Source organism: Cavia porcellus, unplaced genomic scaffold, assembly GCF_034190915.1.
Source record: "Cavia porcellus strain 051 isolate PalLab524CR breed Dunkin Hartley unplaced genomic scaffold, mCavPor4.1 scaffold_18, whole genome shotgun sequence".
Classification (NCBI taxonomy): domain Eukaryota; kingdom Metazoa; phylum Chordata; class Mammalia; order Rodentia; family Caviidae; genus Cavia; species Cavia porcellus.
In genome coordinates, this window is record NW_026947501.1 from 9,994,768 (window position 1) to 10,013,324 (window position 18,557).

The 18,557-nt window shown below is 38.2% G+C and overlaps 1 protein-coding gene across 5 annotated transcripts in view; it reads left to right on the top strand.

Annotated features, from left to right (window-relative positions):
• Sptbn1 (spectrin beta, non-erythrocytic 1) overlaps positions 1–18,557 on the top strand; it is a 202,642-nt gene that overhangs the window by 54,091 nt on the left and 129,994 nt on the right. For all 5 annotated transcript variants that reach the window (XR_010040545.1, XM_063229379.1, XM_063229382.1 and 2 more), the window contains exon 2: positions 13,842–14,037. Coding sequence is in view for 4 of the 5 variants with exons in the window: in XM_063229379.1 (XP_063085449.1) it covers positions 13,890–14,037 (148 nt within the window). In the remaining variant the exon portion in view is untranslated. The remainder of the gene's footprint in view (positions 1–13,841; positions 14,038–18,557) is intronic.

Consider the following 18,557-nt stretch of genomic DNA (forward strand, 5'->3'; position numbering starts at 1 on the left):
CTCAGTGGCATAGTGCCTGTTTGGCAAGTACAAAGCCCTGAGTTAGGTTCCTATTACCAAAAAAAAAAAAAAAAAAAAAACATAAAATAAAATAAATTTTTTAAAAAAATTAAAAATAGAGCTTTGCTGCCAGTGCCACCAGAGTGAGGAGCTGTGCTGCAGTGGCGGTTCGGGGCCTGCCTAGGCCACACCTGTGGCCTTCTCTCAGTCCAGGGAGCTTTGCTGCCACCGCCGCCAGAGGAGGGGGCTGCACTGTAAGGGAGGTTTGGGGCCTAGGCCCACGCCAGTGGCCTTCTCTCAGTCCGGGGAGCTTCGCTGCAACCGCCGCCAGAGGAGGAGGGAACTGGCTGCAGAGGAGGTTTGGGGCCTGCCTGGGCCATGCCCAGTGGCCTTCTTTCAGTCCAGGGAGCTTCACTACCGGAGCAAGTGGGTTTCTTCACACCATCCGAGCCCCGGGAGAGTTTGAGATCCTTGCTCTGGGTGGTTGGGGACCTACCTAGTTTGTGGCCATGCTGGACTGGGCTTGGTGGGCCTGCCTGGACCACCCATGGTGACTTTTATTCAGTCCAGGGAGTTTCACTGCGGGAGGGGAGAGCTGCTATGCTGAAGGAGGCTTTGGGCCTGTCTGGGCCACGCCAGGTAACTATCTTTTAATCTGGGGGCTTTGCTGCCCAAGTGGTGCTGCCAGAGGAGTCTCAGAAGCTCAGGATACAGGAGATGACTTCCAATACGCCCAGGGGAAGCTTTGGAGCAACACTTGAAAGACGGAAATATGGGAAAATGACAAGATGAAAGACCAAAATGCAATCTCAAACCTACAGCACATCCCAAGAAAGCCTAGGAGCCATGTACATAGAAGAAAATATATGCCATACACCTGAAATAGTAACTGAAATAAAGAAGCAACTCCAGGAAGCTTTAAAGGAATTCAAACTAGAAATAATCTCCCAGCTTAAAGAAGAAATGATAAAAGTAATGAAAGAGAGGCTGAACACATCTAAAGAAGACATAGTTAAAAAATAGAGAAAACAAAAAGAATCTCTGCATGAACAATATAAGAAACAAACAGAATACATAAAGCACATTCAAAGAGATATACAGGAAATCAAAAATTCCATTGAAAGTTGTCAAAACCACCTCAACAAAAGTGAAAATAGAATTTCAGATCTCGAAGACAAGATTGCATCTAGCGAACAGGACAGAAAAGATCTCTTAAACATAACAAGGAATCAGTAAATAACAATTCAACAGCTGCAAGATGAATCAAAGAACAACATAAGATAAATAGGGATAAATGAAAAAGAAAGGGACAACACAAATGATATCAAGAGACTATTTACAGAAATAATAGGTGAAAATTTCCCAACATGACAATGGAAACTGACATTAGGATTAGTGAAGCAGATAGAACTCTAAATAGCCATAACCAAAATAAAACTACACCAAGACATATAAAATCACCATCCCAGAAATCCAACATAAAAATAGAATATTAAAAGCTGTTAGAAGAGACAGAGCACCTATAAAGAAAAGCCAATCAGAATCACAGCAGACTTCTCAACACAAACAATTAAGTCAAGAAGAGCATGGAGTGAAGTATTTCAGATCCTAAAGGAAAATGATTTCCAACCTAGACTGATGTACCCTAAAAAACTGTCCTTCAAAATGGATGGAAAAATAAGATATTTCCATGACAAAGAAAGCTGAAGAACTGCATGATCACCAAGCCAACCCTGCAAAGAATACTGAAAGACAGTTTAGATACACTTAGGAAAAAAACGACTAAGCAAGGCAGACAATTAAACAAAATGGAAAGATAAAGATGCAACAGCAGAAAGATAACATGTCAACAGTAAACCAATATATAACAGTTATAACCATTGATGTAAATGGTCTCAATTCACCAATTAAAAGAAACAGACTGGCAGACTGGATCAAGAAACAACAGCCAAACACATGCAGTCTGCAAGAAACCCATATAACCCAACAGGATACTCACAGACTGAAAGTCAAGGGATTAAAAACAATACAACATGAAACAGGAACCCTCCAGAAAAAGTGGGGGTAGCTATTCTCTTTGTAGACAATGTGAAATTGAAACCAAGAATGACCTAAGAGATACAGAAGGTCACTACATACTGGTTAGGGTAAAACTTCAAGAGGAAGAGACAACAATCTTAAATATATATACACCTAGAGCACCCAGTTATACAAAGTAAGTATTAATACAAATTAAAAATCAAATTAGCAATAACAGAATTATAACAGGAGACTTTAATACACCATTGACACCAGGGACAGATCAATCAGACAAAATCAGCTAAGAAATAGCAGAACTGAATCACACTTGTGAACAAATGCACTTGATAGACATACAGAGTGTTCCATCCAACAATATCTGAATATACATTCTGCTCAGCAGTACATGGGACATTCTCTAAAATAGAGCATATACTGGCCCACAGAACATATTTAAATAAATGCAAAAGAGTTGAAATTATCCCATGCATGTTATCAGATCATAGCGCCATGAAAGTAGAAATTAATGATAAAAGAAACCGCAAAACTCCCACAAACACATGGAAATTGAATAAATATACTCAAGCAGTCAGTGGGTCAGAGGAAATTAAAGAAGAAATTAAACAATACCTACAAGCAAACGAAAATACAAATACAGCTTACTGGAATCTGTGGGATGCAATGAAAGCAGTCCTCAGAGAAAAATTTAAAACAATCCAAAGAATCACTGAATCAAAGAGTTGGTTTTTTGAAAGGATAAATAAAATTGATAAGCCCCTAGCTAACCTAATTTAAAAAAGGAAACAAGCAGCTCAAATTCGTGCAATAAGGAATGAAAATGACAAAATCACTACAGACTCTGGGAATACAGAAGATCATCAACACCTATTTCAAAAACCTCTACTCTCTTAGGTTCAATAACACAGAAGAAATGGACAGATTCCTAGAAGTATTCCTACAAAGTATCAAAGCTGGATCAAGAAGATGTAAAACTACTGAATAACTCAATTTCTATTAATGAAATCAAAAATGCAATTAAGTCCTTACCTACAAAGAAGAGCCCAGGCCCAAACAGATTCACTGTGGAATTCTACGAGAAATACAAAGAAGACTTAATGCCGACACTCCTCAAACTCTTCAATGAAATTGAAAGGGAAGCAATTCTTCCTGAATCATTCCTGGAAGCAAATATTACTCTGGTACCAAAACCTGAGAAAGACCCAACTAAAAAAGAGAACTATAGGCCAACCTCCCTAATGAACACAGATGCAAAAATCCTCAATACAAGTATTAGCAAACCATCAAGAAGACTGGGGGCTGGGAATTTAGCTCAGCAGCATAAGCGCTTGCCAGTGTGTGGTTGTGGAGTTTTATCCCTGGTGCTGATGCAAAAAAAAAAGGTTATATACCACAACTAAGTGGGATTCATCCCAGGCATGCAGGGAAGGTTCAGCATACATAAATCAGTAAATGTAATCCACCATGTCAATAAAGCCAAAAGTAAGAAGCACATAGTCATTTCTATAGATGCAGAAAAAGCTTTTGATAAGGTCCAATGCTCATTCATGATAAGAACCTTACAGGAAATTGGAATAGATGGTCTTTACCTCAACATGATAAAGGCCATCTATGACATACCAAGAGCCAGCATCATATTAAATGACCAAAATTGAAGGCCTTTACCTTAAAATCAGGCACAAGACAAGGATGTCCGTTACCACCGCTATTTAATATAGTACTAGTAATACTAGCCAGAGCAGTTAGACAAGAGAGAGAAATAAAAGGGGTAAATATAGGAAAGAGGAAGTTAAATTATCATTATTTGCAGATGACATGATATTCTACATAGAAGACCCCCAAAACTCCATTGAAAGACTCCTAGATATAATAAATAAATTCAGCAGTGTAGCTGGATACAAAAATCATTAATCAAAAATCAATATCATTTATATACACTAACAACAAAATCACTGAGAGAGAAATAAGAGAAGCCACCGCCTTCATACCAGCATCCAAAAAAATGAAATATTTAGGAATGAATCTCACGAAATAAGTAAAAGATCTATGCAGGGAAAATTACAATGCCTTGAAAAAAGAAATTGAAGATGATCTCAGAAAACGGGAAGACATCCCTTGTTCATGGATAGGAAGAATAAATATTGTGAAAATGGCCATTCTCCCAAAACTGTTACACAGATTCAGCAGAATCCCAATGCAAATACCATTAACATACCTCATAGATACAGAGAAATCACTCCTAAAATTCATCTGGAACTAGAAGAGACCCAGAGTAGCAAAGGCAATTCTAAGCACCTAAGGCAAGGCAGGAGGCATCACAATCCCTGACTTGAAGTTATACAACAAAGCTACTGCAATAAAATCAAGATGATACCAGAATCAAAGGAATAGATTAGAAGATACAACCACACCTACAAACACACTTGACCACCTTATCTTTGATAAAGGGGCCATACAGTTTCACTAGAAGAACAACAGTCTTCCAGTGACTGTGGTATTGGAAAAACTGGCTCTCCATATGCCAAAAACTAAAACTAGACCCATGCCTATCACTATGTACTAAACTAAAATCTAAATGGATCAAAGATCTGAATATTAAAACAGAAACACTAAATCTGTTAGAAGACAAAATAGGTAAAAATCTTGAAGACATAGGGGTAGGTAGAGAATTCATGAACAGGAATCAAACCTCATGGGAAATACCTCCCAGAATCAATAACAGGGATCACCTCTTACTAAAAAGTTTCTGTGTGTCAAAAGAAATCTTCAGCATAGAGAAAATAAAACCCACAAACTGGGAAAAAGTCTTAGTGAACTGTCCCTCAGACAAAGGACTTCTGCTAAAACATGCAAAGAATTAAAAAAATCAGACCCCTGAAATTCAAGAACCCAATCCCAAAATGGGCATCTTAGATGAATACACAGTTCTCAGATGAAATACAAATGTCAAATAAGTACATGAAAAAAAAATGTTCATCATCATTACTCATTAGAAAAATGCGAATTAAAGCAACACTGAGATTCCATCTCACTCCTGAAAGAATGGCGAGGAGAAAACTACCAACAGCAAATGCTGGAGAGGCTGTGGGGAAAAGGGAGCTCTCCTGCACTGTTGGTGGGAGTGTACACTGGTGCAACCACTTCGGAGGTCATTCTGGAGATTCCTCAAAAAGCTGGGGTTGGAGGTACCATTTGGCCCAACTATTCCACTTCTGGGCATATTCCCAGAAAAACTGAAAACATCATAACACAGTGATATATTTGCACCCATATTTATAGCAGCACAATTTTTAATAGCCAGATCTTGGAAAGAACCTAAGTGTTTATCAGCTGAGGAATGGATAAAAAGATGTGTTTTTATTCAATGAAGTACTACTCAGCTATAATTAGTGATCACTCATTGAGATATTTATAAATAAATGGGCATAACTTGAGACCATTTTCATAAGTGAAATAAATCAAACTCACATGTATAAATGCCATATAGTCTCCCCCTTGTAAGAAATGGTAAGAGTATGTAAGAGTTTGTGATAATCATGATTCCCCATTACATTGCTTTTAAGCCTATGATGATTGCATTCATTAGTTGGAATGGGTGTATCCTGGTTTGTTTGATTTTATTCTCTGTGATGGTATGAACAGGTATTTTGAAGAAAATAAGTCATTATAATATCCAGTGCTGATTTAATATCATCTTACTCTAAAGTCCTACCATGCTTTGGCTCTTCTGTTTCCTTTGGTTCTATCTTGTTGTATCTTATTTGATTATATTATGTGTGAAAGTATAAACAAATTTTCTGTGGAAAATGAGATAATATAGTAGCCATTGTTTATTTTCTGTTATTTGGTTCTGAATACCCTGTAATACTTTCATTTTCTTTAATGGTTTTATACTATTTTGTTACCTTTGATAGTATTGTATATGAAGCTATACTCAAGTATTTCAAAGCAAGAGTCATTATGGTAGTCAATTATGGGTTGTCTTCTGGTGAAATACTGTGTTGCTTACATTGTTCTCTTCTGAAATGCTTTGTTATGTCCTGTTTTGTCTTAATCTCTTTAAAATAACAAATTAAAAATAAATAATTTAAGTCATTGAAGGCAAGTGCAAATGAGATTGTGAAATTCGTGATTTCTTCAGTCCTACCCAAAATACGGCCCTTTATGATTTGTGACAGATGAAAATAAGTTTCTGAAAAAATTCAGCCTTTGCTAAATGAATCTACATAAAGAGAACATTGTTAATCATAAAACAATGAGCATTTTTCTTGAGTCTAAGATTCGTATTGTGTAGGCAGAAAGAAGCATCGCGGCTCAGAGCTGCGTGCCCGGCGAGGCTGCTCCCGCCAGCGGCTGTGTCACTTCTCGGCTGATGTGAGTGCTCACTCTGGGCTGGTTCTGGGTGTCGGTGTATACAGATGGGCAGGAAGCAGGACACTGGCGCTCGTTGGTATGTCTGTGTGGGGGGAGGACGGGCTTGGGGCAGGCACTCGGTATGAATGGTATTGTTTTTCATCGCCCTTTTACTTACTGGTTTCATTTGACACTCGTGTTCTCACTGGATCGATTTGCAAGAGAATTTTGGTGCTGGGCTGCTGTTGGAATAAGAGTAAGCGTCAAAATAGCCACATTATTATGATTATTGTTCCTCTGTTGTACATATACATGTGACTGTGACTTACAAAATTTTGTGACAAATAAAGCAGTAAGATTCTAAACTCAGCTGAAATTCAGGATTAGTGTTTTGGCAATAGCACTATTACAACTATACATTGATGTAATTTAAAACAATTTGGAAGTAAATGCTAATAACAAAATGGTTGTTTATTGTGGCTCAAAAGCTCCAGATTGACCATTAGACTGTAGTATTAGGCCTATACTGATGTAATGATTTTAATTGTAATTGTTTTTTTCTATAAAGGAAATAAAAGCAAGAAAAGCTTTTAACTGGCATGTATGTGAAAATGGCCATGTACTTAGTGGGAATTAATTTTTAACAAGTTTAGTTTGGTTCAAATTAGCTTTATTATCAAACACTGGGAAAGCTAACATTTCCTTCTGATTCTATCCACTTACAAAACGGCGGTGATTTTTTTAAAAAAAGGTTAGAACTTGTAAAATTACCTTTCCAATTTATCAGAATCATATGTAAGCAGAGAAAAGAAATAAAGTACTTTGTCTAAAACATTAATATGTAAATAGGAAATGAAGGTACATTTCTACATAGTATGTCAAGGTTTCTTCTTTCATTTAAGGTACTTAATCCATGTATAAGTTCACTATTAGTGTGCAGATTACTGTGTAAAATGAAGAAAAGTTAGAGTAGTTTCCTGTCTTCATACTCTTGGCCATATTAGTGTATTGTTCTTGTTGAAAATGTTTGTAATCATACTTTGTAATAATATAAATAAACATAAAAACAATGATGACAAGATCTTTTTGACAAACTGTTATAAATAAAACTATGATCGATTTTCTAATAATGACATCCTTTAAAGTAATTAGGCTGTATGTGGTGATGGCACACCTGTAATCCCAGCACTTGAGAAGCTGATGCAGAATTGCTTTGAGTTCGAGGCCAGCTAATGAGTTCAAGGCCAGGTTGAACTATATGGGGAGACTCTTGTTGCAAAAAAAAAGAAAATTTCCTTTACAACAAGCATACTTGTTGCTCCTCCAAAGAGTAGAGCCTAGTGGAATGTACACATTTGAAGAAACAGTTTTTGGTCTGCAAGTTGGATTGTTTATAAAGGTACATCCAGCTTTCTAGTGGCCATGTTCGCTTGTAGGAAGGGTAACCTTTGAATATTGAGAACGAGGGTTTATGATGCATGCTTTAGTCTTTGAATCCTAGCAGATGGCCAGACTTTCACTGCTCCTCCAAAGTGCATCGTTAGTATTTGAGGGGAATAGCCCATTGTGGGTGTTTATATCACAGACAAGACAGAGGGCCGCATGGTACATGAAATTGCAATTCTTTGGTACACGTGCCCATACTTTCATCTTTCTGTCTCTAAGACCTTCTTCTTCTTCCTGTCTTCTCAGTCTTTGTTTACGTAACGGAGATGAGTGTCCAGGCCTGGTGGTACAGGCCTGCCATCCTAGTGAGCTGAGAGGCTAAGACAGGAGTTGCAAGCTTGAGCCCAGAGACACCCCACCTCAACATTTAAAAGGGGGGAAGGTGCTGGGATTGTAGCTCCTTGGTGTGAAGGTCCTGGGTTTGATCCCCAGTCCTGAAGGAAAGAGAAGATCCAGGTTGGGAAGAGATGCACCTGTTTTCTTCTTAGGCTGGATAGTGTTTCTCAGCCTTCTGTTCATTATCCCCATCACCCACCAAGAGTGTTCTAGGCATTTTATCTCTAATGTCTACCCACACCCACAATGAGTTTTCGTGTTTTAAAGGTCAGTATCACCTCACCTTGGATGCTGTGCGGGCAGACCCAGCAGGGTGAGTTGTTGCCTCAGGCAGTAGTTACACTCTACTGAAAACCAATCCTTGTTCTTATTTACTTAAGAACCTTGAGTCCTTCAGGTATTTTTCATAGTCCTTATGTAGGGGTTGGCCTCAGAAGGAAGGCTGAGTTCATTTAAGGAAGGAGGTTGGAAGTGATTCGGAGTTGGTTCAGGCTCTCGTGGCTTTCTCATCACTTTGCTGTGCCGTCACCGGCAAAACTTCAGTTTACTCGTCATTTATTCAGCCTTAGTTTATTAGCAAAATAGAGACTGTTTCAAAAGGTTGCTGGGGAAGACTGAAGGAGGAAAGCTCCAGGCCTTGTGTAAAGTGAGCCATTAAATGTTATTTTAGTTGTGTGAGGATTTACACTCATCAACTTTACACTTAAAGCTTAAAGATACCAAGAAGATAAAATAGTGGTTAAAGTAGACGGGAAACTAAGAAGCAGAACTAGTAATAATGGGAGATTCAGCATACTCCGTCACTGATAAATAAGACACCAGTGTTAATAGAGCCGTAGAGTGTTTATGTCCCTGTTCATTAAATAAGCTTAATTAAACAGGTTTCTGAGAACTAGTTCCTTTCAACGTTGTCTATGAGTTTTGGCTCCAGTTTGTACAGCTGTTTCATGCTTTTTATACCGTGGCTGTGTTCCTATAAAGCTGCAAGCAAGGTTGATTTTTATTAAAGTGAATAACTTTATAAAAGGACCCTGTATGCTTGTGGGCTTTTAATCTTATTTTATTTTATAGACAAATATGTAGCCAGGCTATACACAGCCCTGCCTCAGCTTTGCAAGGGCTACAGTTATGAGCATGAGCCACTACACTTGGCTTACTTGTAGCATTTAAAAATTTTGTTAACTGTCATGTTAGGATTTTTGTTTGTTTGTTTGTCTTAGTATTTGTGCACAGACAGCTCGGAATGTGTAAGATAGACTGTTGGGCCTTTTGGAGGCACAAGCTCCAATGAGCAGTGCTTTTCCTCATCACAGCGTTTCTTGCAGATACTCCTCTTTCCTGGTGACTTTACACAGCCCACAGGATGCTTCAGTGGCACACTGTGAACAGGATGCAGCTCTTCTTCCTTCAGGCAACTGAATAGTTGAGAAGGTGCAGGCAGAACTCCTAGAGTTGATTACTAGAAATTCTCAAACACTTAGTTTGGTTTCTTCATGTCCTGAGCAGGACTTACTTTTAGTTTGTTTTTAAGATAGCATACCAGTGGTATGGTTCATGCTTTTTCAAGCCTTTTATGAGTAAAGAGGGAAGGTTTTAAGCATTTGCACAACATTCGAATCTGTCACTTTTGCCAAAGTAATTGTTAGCATCTGGTTTTCTTACTTAAATAGCATTGGCGAGTGTTAAGGAAATGTGCCTTTGTGTAGGGTTGTGTGCTTATGTGTGCTGCCAATGAAAATTCTATTTACTGTTTGTCACTATGCTCTGTGAAATCTGAGAGGTTCAGATTAAAATTTATTCTTTGCTTGAGTAAAGACTAAGTTAAAAAGGGAAGCCTACATTTTAATAGTGCATAGAGAAGCACCTTATTAAATATGCTTTCATATTGATTAGCTATCTACTTTAAAAATGTGACTTTCTTAAGCACGGAGTGCCCAGCAAATAACTGCACTTAGCTGTACCTGTCCTGCAGCAGTCATTAGCTTGGGATGAGGGTCAGACTGGGAGGGGGACACTGTGGGAGGTTCTGCAGAGTAACAGAAGAGGGCGCTGGATGGAAGTCTAGTTGTAACCTCTGTTTCTTCATAGAACAAAAAGCCATAAGTTCATGTGTTAACTCTGTGATAGACAATAACAGAACAGACAAAATTTTTCTCTCTGGGCTATGACAAGTATTGACTTTTAGAATTTAATAAATATAAAGGAGAATAAACAAATTTGGGTGGTAGGAATCTGGCTTTTTTTTTCAAATTCCTTATTTACTCAGCAAAGATCAGGGAGGTAGATAGGCACTTGTTAAAATGTCTTCTCAAAACTTAATTAAAAACAACTTGAATATTACCATGTTACATCTAAAATACTGTTGATTCTTATTCATTCAAGGGCTATCTTACGAGGTTTTACTGTGATAACAAAGTCAGATTGGTGCCGCCTCTAAGCCGGCAGAGGCAGGAAGGGCTGTTTTCCCAAGGAGAGAGTGTGTCCTGTGTTGTGTCAACCACACTGTCTTCTCAAGGCTTCCTATTTGCGAAACCTCTGGGCTGAGTTCCAAGATGGCTAAGCTCTCTCCTCATCTTCCCCCAGCCATACAAGAAATACAGGTGACTTCATTGGCTCTGGGGATGCATAGCTGAAGCGACCTGGGAAAATTCAAACCTCTGTAGGTAACCTGGTGGGTAGACCCAATGTGGAGACCGTGCTCACAGGTGGTTCAGCCCAATGCCGGTGGATGACAAGTAATGGTCCTTGTAGTATGTTGGACACGGGGAATCCCTGTGCCATGCGGCTACTATCTAAAACTCTTCAAGACTCTAACTGTCCTTTAAACCTTCAGGTCACTCCCTCACTGCTGTTGAATGCTAGAAACATCCTTTTATAACAGCCATGAAGGGTGGGACAGGGAATAAACAGTCTTGAAACTGTCCTAAAAATCAGAAAAGGCTCCTTCACTATAAAAATTAAGCTGTATGATAGTGTTCTAAGAGATCAAGAATATGGAAGAAGAAAAATGCCCCTGAAACTGAGCTTCTAAAATCTTCAGGGGAGTATCTGAATAGTAACTTACACCATTAGCAATTCTTCTGTACACAGACTAGTAGGTACTTTTGCTTTCCATTTACCTCTTTAAGAGAGGGATCATAGTGTTTTTAAAGAGCACCATTAATTGAGAACACTCATCCTGTGTGCTGTTGCACGCGGAAATTTCAGAAGCTGAGACAAGATTGTTGAATTTAAGCCAGCCCAGCCAACTTAGTGAGACTCATCTCAAAAATCATAAGGGCACATAGGAAAAATGTGTTTAAATTCTCTGAATGACATATGTATTGAACCCCAAATTCTTACAATTACTATATGTCATTGAAAAAGAAAAGATTAACAGTATGAGAAAGTTATGGGCTGTAGATGGGGAGTGTGGGATGAGTCACTGGGCTGGGAGCAGGGCGTGGAGGGGCCTACTCCAGAGCCAGTCTCCTGTGAGCAGCCCTAGAGGCCTGCTGTGGTTCATCGTCATCTGTCAGCAGGTGGCACCAGACCGTCAAAGCTTATCTAGAGAGATTTAACGCTGTGCTTGGCTTTCACCTTGGACAGCATTAAATGGAATTTTCTATATGTGCCAACTTTGAAATTAATAGTGCACACATAACCAGAAGTAAAATCTTCCAAAGCTGAATTTTAAAGATGTCGTTGGTGTTGGTAGTCTTGAAAATTAACTCTAAGATCAAATAGTGTATGACAAATTTCCTTTTTCTGAAAGGGGATTATGGTTCTGAATGTTAAATGTAACTATAAAATTATTCAATAGAACATATTGTACTAGTTCTCTGTAATTTCTGGTGTATTTATGAAATCCTGTTAATATGTTGCTAATACAAGTATTAAAATGTAGCCTGTGGCAACTGATCATGCCTGTCTGACTCCCATGTTTTACTTCCATTCAAGATTTTACTGTTCAGTGATGATGGATGTTACGTGATTACAGAGTTAGTTGTAAGGAAACTCATTACTTCTTCCTGAAGAATATGTAGTATATATTGATGGTATTCTTGGATTTCTTACGTGAAAGCAACTAATCATGAAACAGAAGGAGGAATCATCTTTGTCCCTCCCTCTTCTTTTAAATTTGTAGGTAACTCACTTAGATAATTCAGTGTGCCTACGTCAGGGTCTCTGTGGGCAAATTTAAAACATTTATGAATTAAAACATGATATGAATTTAATCATACCAGTGCAAGTGACGGACCGAGCTTGGTTTGGGCCAGCAGTCCCCTGATGCCTCACATCTGGTCAGTCTTTCTCCTGGTCTTGTCACTTGTCTCTTTCTGAAACATACACACCATCTGGACTCCAGTGCCCAGGACCTAACCACTGCTATCTCTGGCATAGCCTGCCAACTGGCCCCTCCTCCTTTCCTTGTCTCCTGGAATCTGTTTTCCACACAGCATCAGAAGTAATCCTTTAGAAGCGCATATCTGGGAATGTCATATACGAGGTTAAAATCCGGTGGTGCCTTTAGACCACACTAAGATCACAGTCCTTCCTGGCCCAGCCCCGTCCACCCCTGAAGCCCGTCTCCTGTCTAACCTCCTCACACCAGACTCCAGCTCCACTGCATGCCTGGCTCTTCAGTAAGCCACTCCTTCCTGGCTGTTCCTCTCCAGCTCTCAGTGTGTTCCGTTCTTACCTTGAGGACTCAGTTTCAGTACTGACTTAGGCCTTACCTGACCATCAGGTCTAAAATATTCTGTCATCTTACTCTGCTTTCATTTTATTTTCTTTCAATTCTCTTTTGTTGTGTGCTTTTTTAGCCATTTCCTTCTACTAGCGCATAAACTTCATTGCAGCCAGGTCTGTAACTTGTATACTGTTATCCCGAGCATCTTGGACACTACTGAACATATAGTACGTCTTCAGGGCACGGTATTTAAGTTCAATGAGTGAGTAACTCTGTTGAAAGAAGCAGCTATATTTAAAGTTAAGCTTAATTCTTAGTCTATGAAAGTGCTGTAGTAAAGTGAAGAGAGCAGTGGGCCAAAGCTTGAGGCCTACATCTTTGTTTTATATTTGTGACTCACTGTGGGTTCCTGAGGAGTGGGCCTGAATGTTGGTCAGAGAATTTTTAATAATGATTTAAGTAACTGCCATCATTTTTTGAGCATCTGCTATGCACCGGTATGCCAGCTTATGCCAAGATGATACTTGGTACAATATAATTAACTTACATCTTGGCATAAGTTTTTGAATATGTTGTTGAAATATACAAAACAAATGATTTGTTCCCTTTCACAGCATTTTATGAAAAGTTTGAAGATTATAGTTTATGATGATATCCAGAAGAAATAAATGAGTTCTTTCAAAAATTCTAGGCAGATGTAGCTGATAAAGCTATAAACTTGCAGTTTAAACTTTAGAAAAAAGGAAAAAAATTATTTGTTGGGTATCTATCATCTCATTCAGTCGTCTCAACAATCTGTGATTGGAGAACCTAGAGCTTTAAGATACAAAATAGTTTAGTTCTGGTTACACGTGTACTATGAGGCAGAGCTGAAGTCCAGCTCGGGAAGCCTGTTCTGGACAAGCGCTAGTTCTTTTACTTCCTCGTTGCTTTCAGCCCAGCGGATTTTGTGTACACTTTGAACATGTAAATATATTCTTCCTTTTCTTCCTTACAGAACTCTTAAGAAGGAGCTGATGTGGAGGAGGAGCTGAGACGGTTCAAGATGACAACCACAGTGGCCACAGACTATGACAACATCGAGATCCAGCAGCAGTACAGCGACGTCAACAACCGCTGGGACGTGGACGACTGGGACAACGAGAACAGCTCTGCGCGCCTCTTCGAGCGCTCTCGCATCAAGGCTCTGGCAGGTGAGTCCTCGTCCACTCCACTGGGGTGCGAGGGAAGCGTCTGCCCTGACCCTGGTACAGGTATCCTGTCCGATAGACCTGTATTTACCTGTGTCCCGAGCAGATTGATCATTTTGCAGTGTAGTCAAATTCTGTATTTGAAGAGCCGTCAGTCCTAATGGCCAAAATCATTTAGAGTACAGAGTGATCTTTTTATGGGAATTGAGAAAAGATTAAGAATTATTTTATTTTATTTATTTATTTATTTATTTTGGTACCCAGGATCGAGCTCACAACCACGCTTAAGGCAGGCACTTATGCCGCTGAGCTAAATCCCTGGCCTGAATTCTTTTATTTTTGATACATTTAAATTTCAAAACATTGAGGCATACTGTGCCTTACATACAGAGATATGCCAACCACCCTGTGTACTTCATGCTTGTGTCACATACTTCATTAGTGTCACACCTGAGAGGCAATAGCTTAATAGTGTAAGGGTACATATTATTCTGTAATAGACAAGTTTACCACTGCTTTATTAATATTTGTGGGGCTTCATCTCTCACTGGGTGATTTCTGACTTCCTTGTTCCTTTTTTAATTCCTAGAGCATACTTTGACAATGATCCTAGTTAGGATGGGAAGTGTGTTAACTTAACTTGCCCTGAAAATCAGGAAAAGGTTCTGTCACTTGAAAACTCAACAGTATTGAATGTGTGTAAAGCAAGAGTCAACGTAGAATATTTTAAGATACTACCTCTATACTTTTGAGAGTTTACAGGAAATAGTTTGTAATCAGTGAAGTAAGTTTATTGTTTCCCTCCAGTGTCTTTAGTCATGAAGAAAGTCAAGGCAGATAATGCATTCTTGGAGGCTGAGGCAGGAGGGTTGCAAGTTTAACTCAAACTTGAACATCTTAGTAACTTAGCAAGACCCTATCTCAAAATTTAAAAAGGTACTGAGTGTGTAGCTCAATGTAAAGCCCTTTGGATTTAAACCCCACCCCTAGCCCAGCCCAAATCATGACCTGAACAGGTAAGGTTACTATTAATTGTAAAAATAGCTAATTTTTACTGCACTTATGATGGAATCTGATTATGAAGCATGCACCATTTAGGATTCTCTTCATTTCAAGTAAAAATAAACCTAACCCCAAGTAGTCAAATTTAGCCTTTAATCAAAACTTGTTCCTGAGCATAAATGGTTGCAACTAGGATCTAGTTTCTTTCTACTTTTTCACTTTTGCTAGTGTAGTCTCTGTTCACAAACAGGTCCTATCTTGTAGTCCCCAGGTGGCCGCCCCAGGGCCCAGGCCTCTAGACCTTACAGACATTCCATAGCTAAGAGCATATCTGTATCCTCATGGCACTGAGGTCAGTCTCACTGGCCTGCTCCGTTGTTACTTGAGCTGGAGAATAGGATGTGCAGCTTGACTTCATCTGAACAGAATGCACCCCTAGAGTGAATATTCAGTCAGTCCTGTCTGAAAGGCTTGGCTAGAAGATTTAAACTATAATAGGAAGAAGGCAGAGGACAATGGCTATTGTGGATGCAGCCAGCTAAATGCTATAGGAAGATGCCTTAGGATAACTTGCATCTTGGTGATGATGATTTTAAGATCTTTTCATAAATTTGCCTCAATGAATAGGCAGGTAGTCATTCACTCCAGAATTGGGACTTTTATTTTCTAGCTTGTTCATTAGTGTGGAAGCTATGATCTGTGCTTGTGCTAGTGGATTGACTTGTACCTTAACCCTCCTCCTTTTTCTTTATTTTTCATTTGAGTCTTAAGTATCAATTAACTTTTGATCATGAGTTTTTTTAACTTTCTGATTCTGGATACTCTACCCTGTCTTATCTCCTTTTAAAGACAGTTTTATTTGCAAACTGCAGAGCAGTTCCTTGCTTTTTTTTTTTTTTGGTCTTTTCACATATTTAAAAGAGACTCCAGCTGTACTTAGCATTCATCATTTGTCCTAACTTTCCTAGGAAGTTTAACTAGATCCCAGAATAACTGTGTCACAATAATAATAATAGTAGTTCTCAATATGGTGCTCCCTGTGTGTAGGCACTGTTTTAGATGCATTGCATATATTAACAGTTAATCCCATAATAGTTGCATAACAGATTATTATCTATAAAGTATGGATAAGGATACAGAAGATTAAATAATTTGCTAAGGACTTACTACTTGCACACCAGCCTTATAACCAAAAAGCAGGACAGAGAACTGTACTCTTCCATCCTACAAAGAATACCTGGCAGAATGGAAAACAGCTCTTTCTGAGACAAACTCTTCATCTGAAAACTTCTCACTCATGAAAACTGGGTGAAGAGGGACTCTCTCTACTCTTTTACTTGTACAAATTTAAGACTTAAATTTAAAAAAAACAGACTTTAAGAAAATGGAGTTACTACTAATTACTGCCATATTCTCAAATTTTTATATATATCCAAGATGTATATAATCCTGGGTATTATCGTTCAACATGTTTTATCAGCGTGTAAAGTTGTTAGTGAGGTTTTATATTTTTATACTGTCTTTGAAATATAAAACCATTTTTACATGAGACTGATGAGATATGTCCTTATGTCTAAACCTGAATGTAGAATGAAAACACAGTAGATGGCACTTCCCCCTTTCCTTGGTTTGGCTGTTTAGAGTTCAAAAATAAGATGAGAACTTTCGTAAGTTCTGTCAAGTAGCAGAGATATTGTAGCTTGCTGGTTCAGCCTTGAGCCAAAGTATCGTGAACTGATTTTTATCTTCTGTAAATTATTTCCTACAATATATTCCTGCCCTGTGACCAAATTTCCTCAGTATGGTAGAATGTGTGGTGGTTAAGAATAAGCTGAATGTATTGGAAAATATTATTTTTATTTGAAAGAAAAACATCATAAAACTTTAATCTTAAACGTCAAAAGTAAATGTTTTCTTTTTACAAATGAAGGATATTTATGGTTATAGCTCATGTTTTGTAAAATCAACACAGCTTAAGAGAGGGAGTCCTTTAAAACATGCAACATTTAGTTTCAAAATACTAATCAAAGCAATTGTAGAGTTAATTTCTATCAATACTCATGAACAGTGAAGAAAAATTTGAGAGAAATGGATACCAAAGTCAGTGTTTACTGCTGAGTGACATTTCTATATTTGCATTTTTTCTGAAATTCAGAATTATTTTGGAATTAGAAAAACACAAAAGTATATTAAACATCTAATACTACATTCAAAATTTTTGATTTTTTTCCAAAGCGGTAATGGCATGGAGAAATGGTAGAAGGAACTCTGTAATTGTGCATTTTAGTACATGTGCTGCTGAAGTGAGCACCAAAAGTGCATTTTAACAAAATGATGGAGTGTAAAAATGCGGTTACACTAGGGGAACCAGTATTTACGAGCTGAAAATTTGCATACGCGCCCTTTGCTAAATTGTGGACACTGTATTGTGTTGTGTTATGTTGTGTTGCTTTGGGGGAGCTAAGTGGTCAGCCATGGGAAAATAAGCTACATGCATAATTGTTTCCTCTACTTTACATATAGAGAGTAGATAGCAGCTGTTAATGACTATCTATCCAGGCCAAACTGCCTTTTACGTAGACATTTACTTCAGTGATTAAGAATTTTGGAACGGCATTTAATCAGCAAGCAAAAAATACCCAGATCAGTGCTATATAAATGATGACAGCCACATGTGAGTTTTATTTTTCCAAATAAGACACTTTAATCAATGCATACAAAATATTATTATATATTAACATGTAATCGGCATAAAAAGTTATTAATGAAATATTTTACAGGTTTATACTAAGTCTTTGAAAGCCCCTCTCAGGATGCACTGTGCTGCATATCCCGTGGTCAGTAGTTATATTTGGTCAGTGGCCACTGATTTGGACAGTGCAGCTCAAATACTTTCACATAAACATTTAGCTATTGGTTACAAATTTAACTATTGGTTAAAAAAACTTGGTTAAATATAAAATATTTGGTCTTGACCTCTTTGTTAAAGAGCGTTGGCACCTTGGCTAAGTGTGATGAGAAGTAATGCATTGGCTGATCCATTATTTAAAAAAATAAAGATTTCTTCCTTTGTGCTTTCCAGTACTAAGCTTTTGTTAATAGATGCAATGTAACAACAAAGATAAATGTTTTTCTTCAGCATCTACATTCTGCTCTTGCAGTAGAAATCTTTGCAAAATATCCAGTCAGTTTTTCAAACGTAAGATCCAGTATCATGCTAGTTTAATTAATGTATATTATTCCAAGGTTTCTCCTCTCCTATAAAGAAGCAATCTGTTCAGATCATTATCTATACTCGCCATCATACCCTCAGTTTGCTTTTCACATACAGATAGCTTCAGTAGTTCTCTGACTGTAGGAACATAGTAATCTTTCGTTTGGGGGAGTACAGATTTCTCTGGTTTCCTTCCCCTCCTCCCTCTTTTCTTCTCACTGGTATAGACCTGTTTCTTTCCTGCTTTGGAATTTAACCTGCATTCCTGCTACTGCTGTCCCTTGATTCCATCTCAAATTCTGTTCCC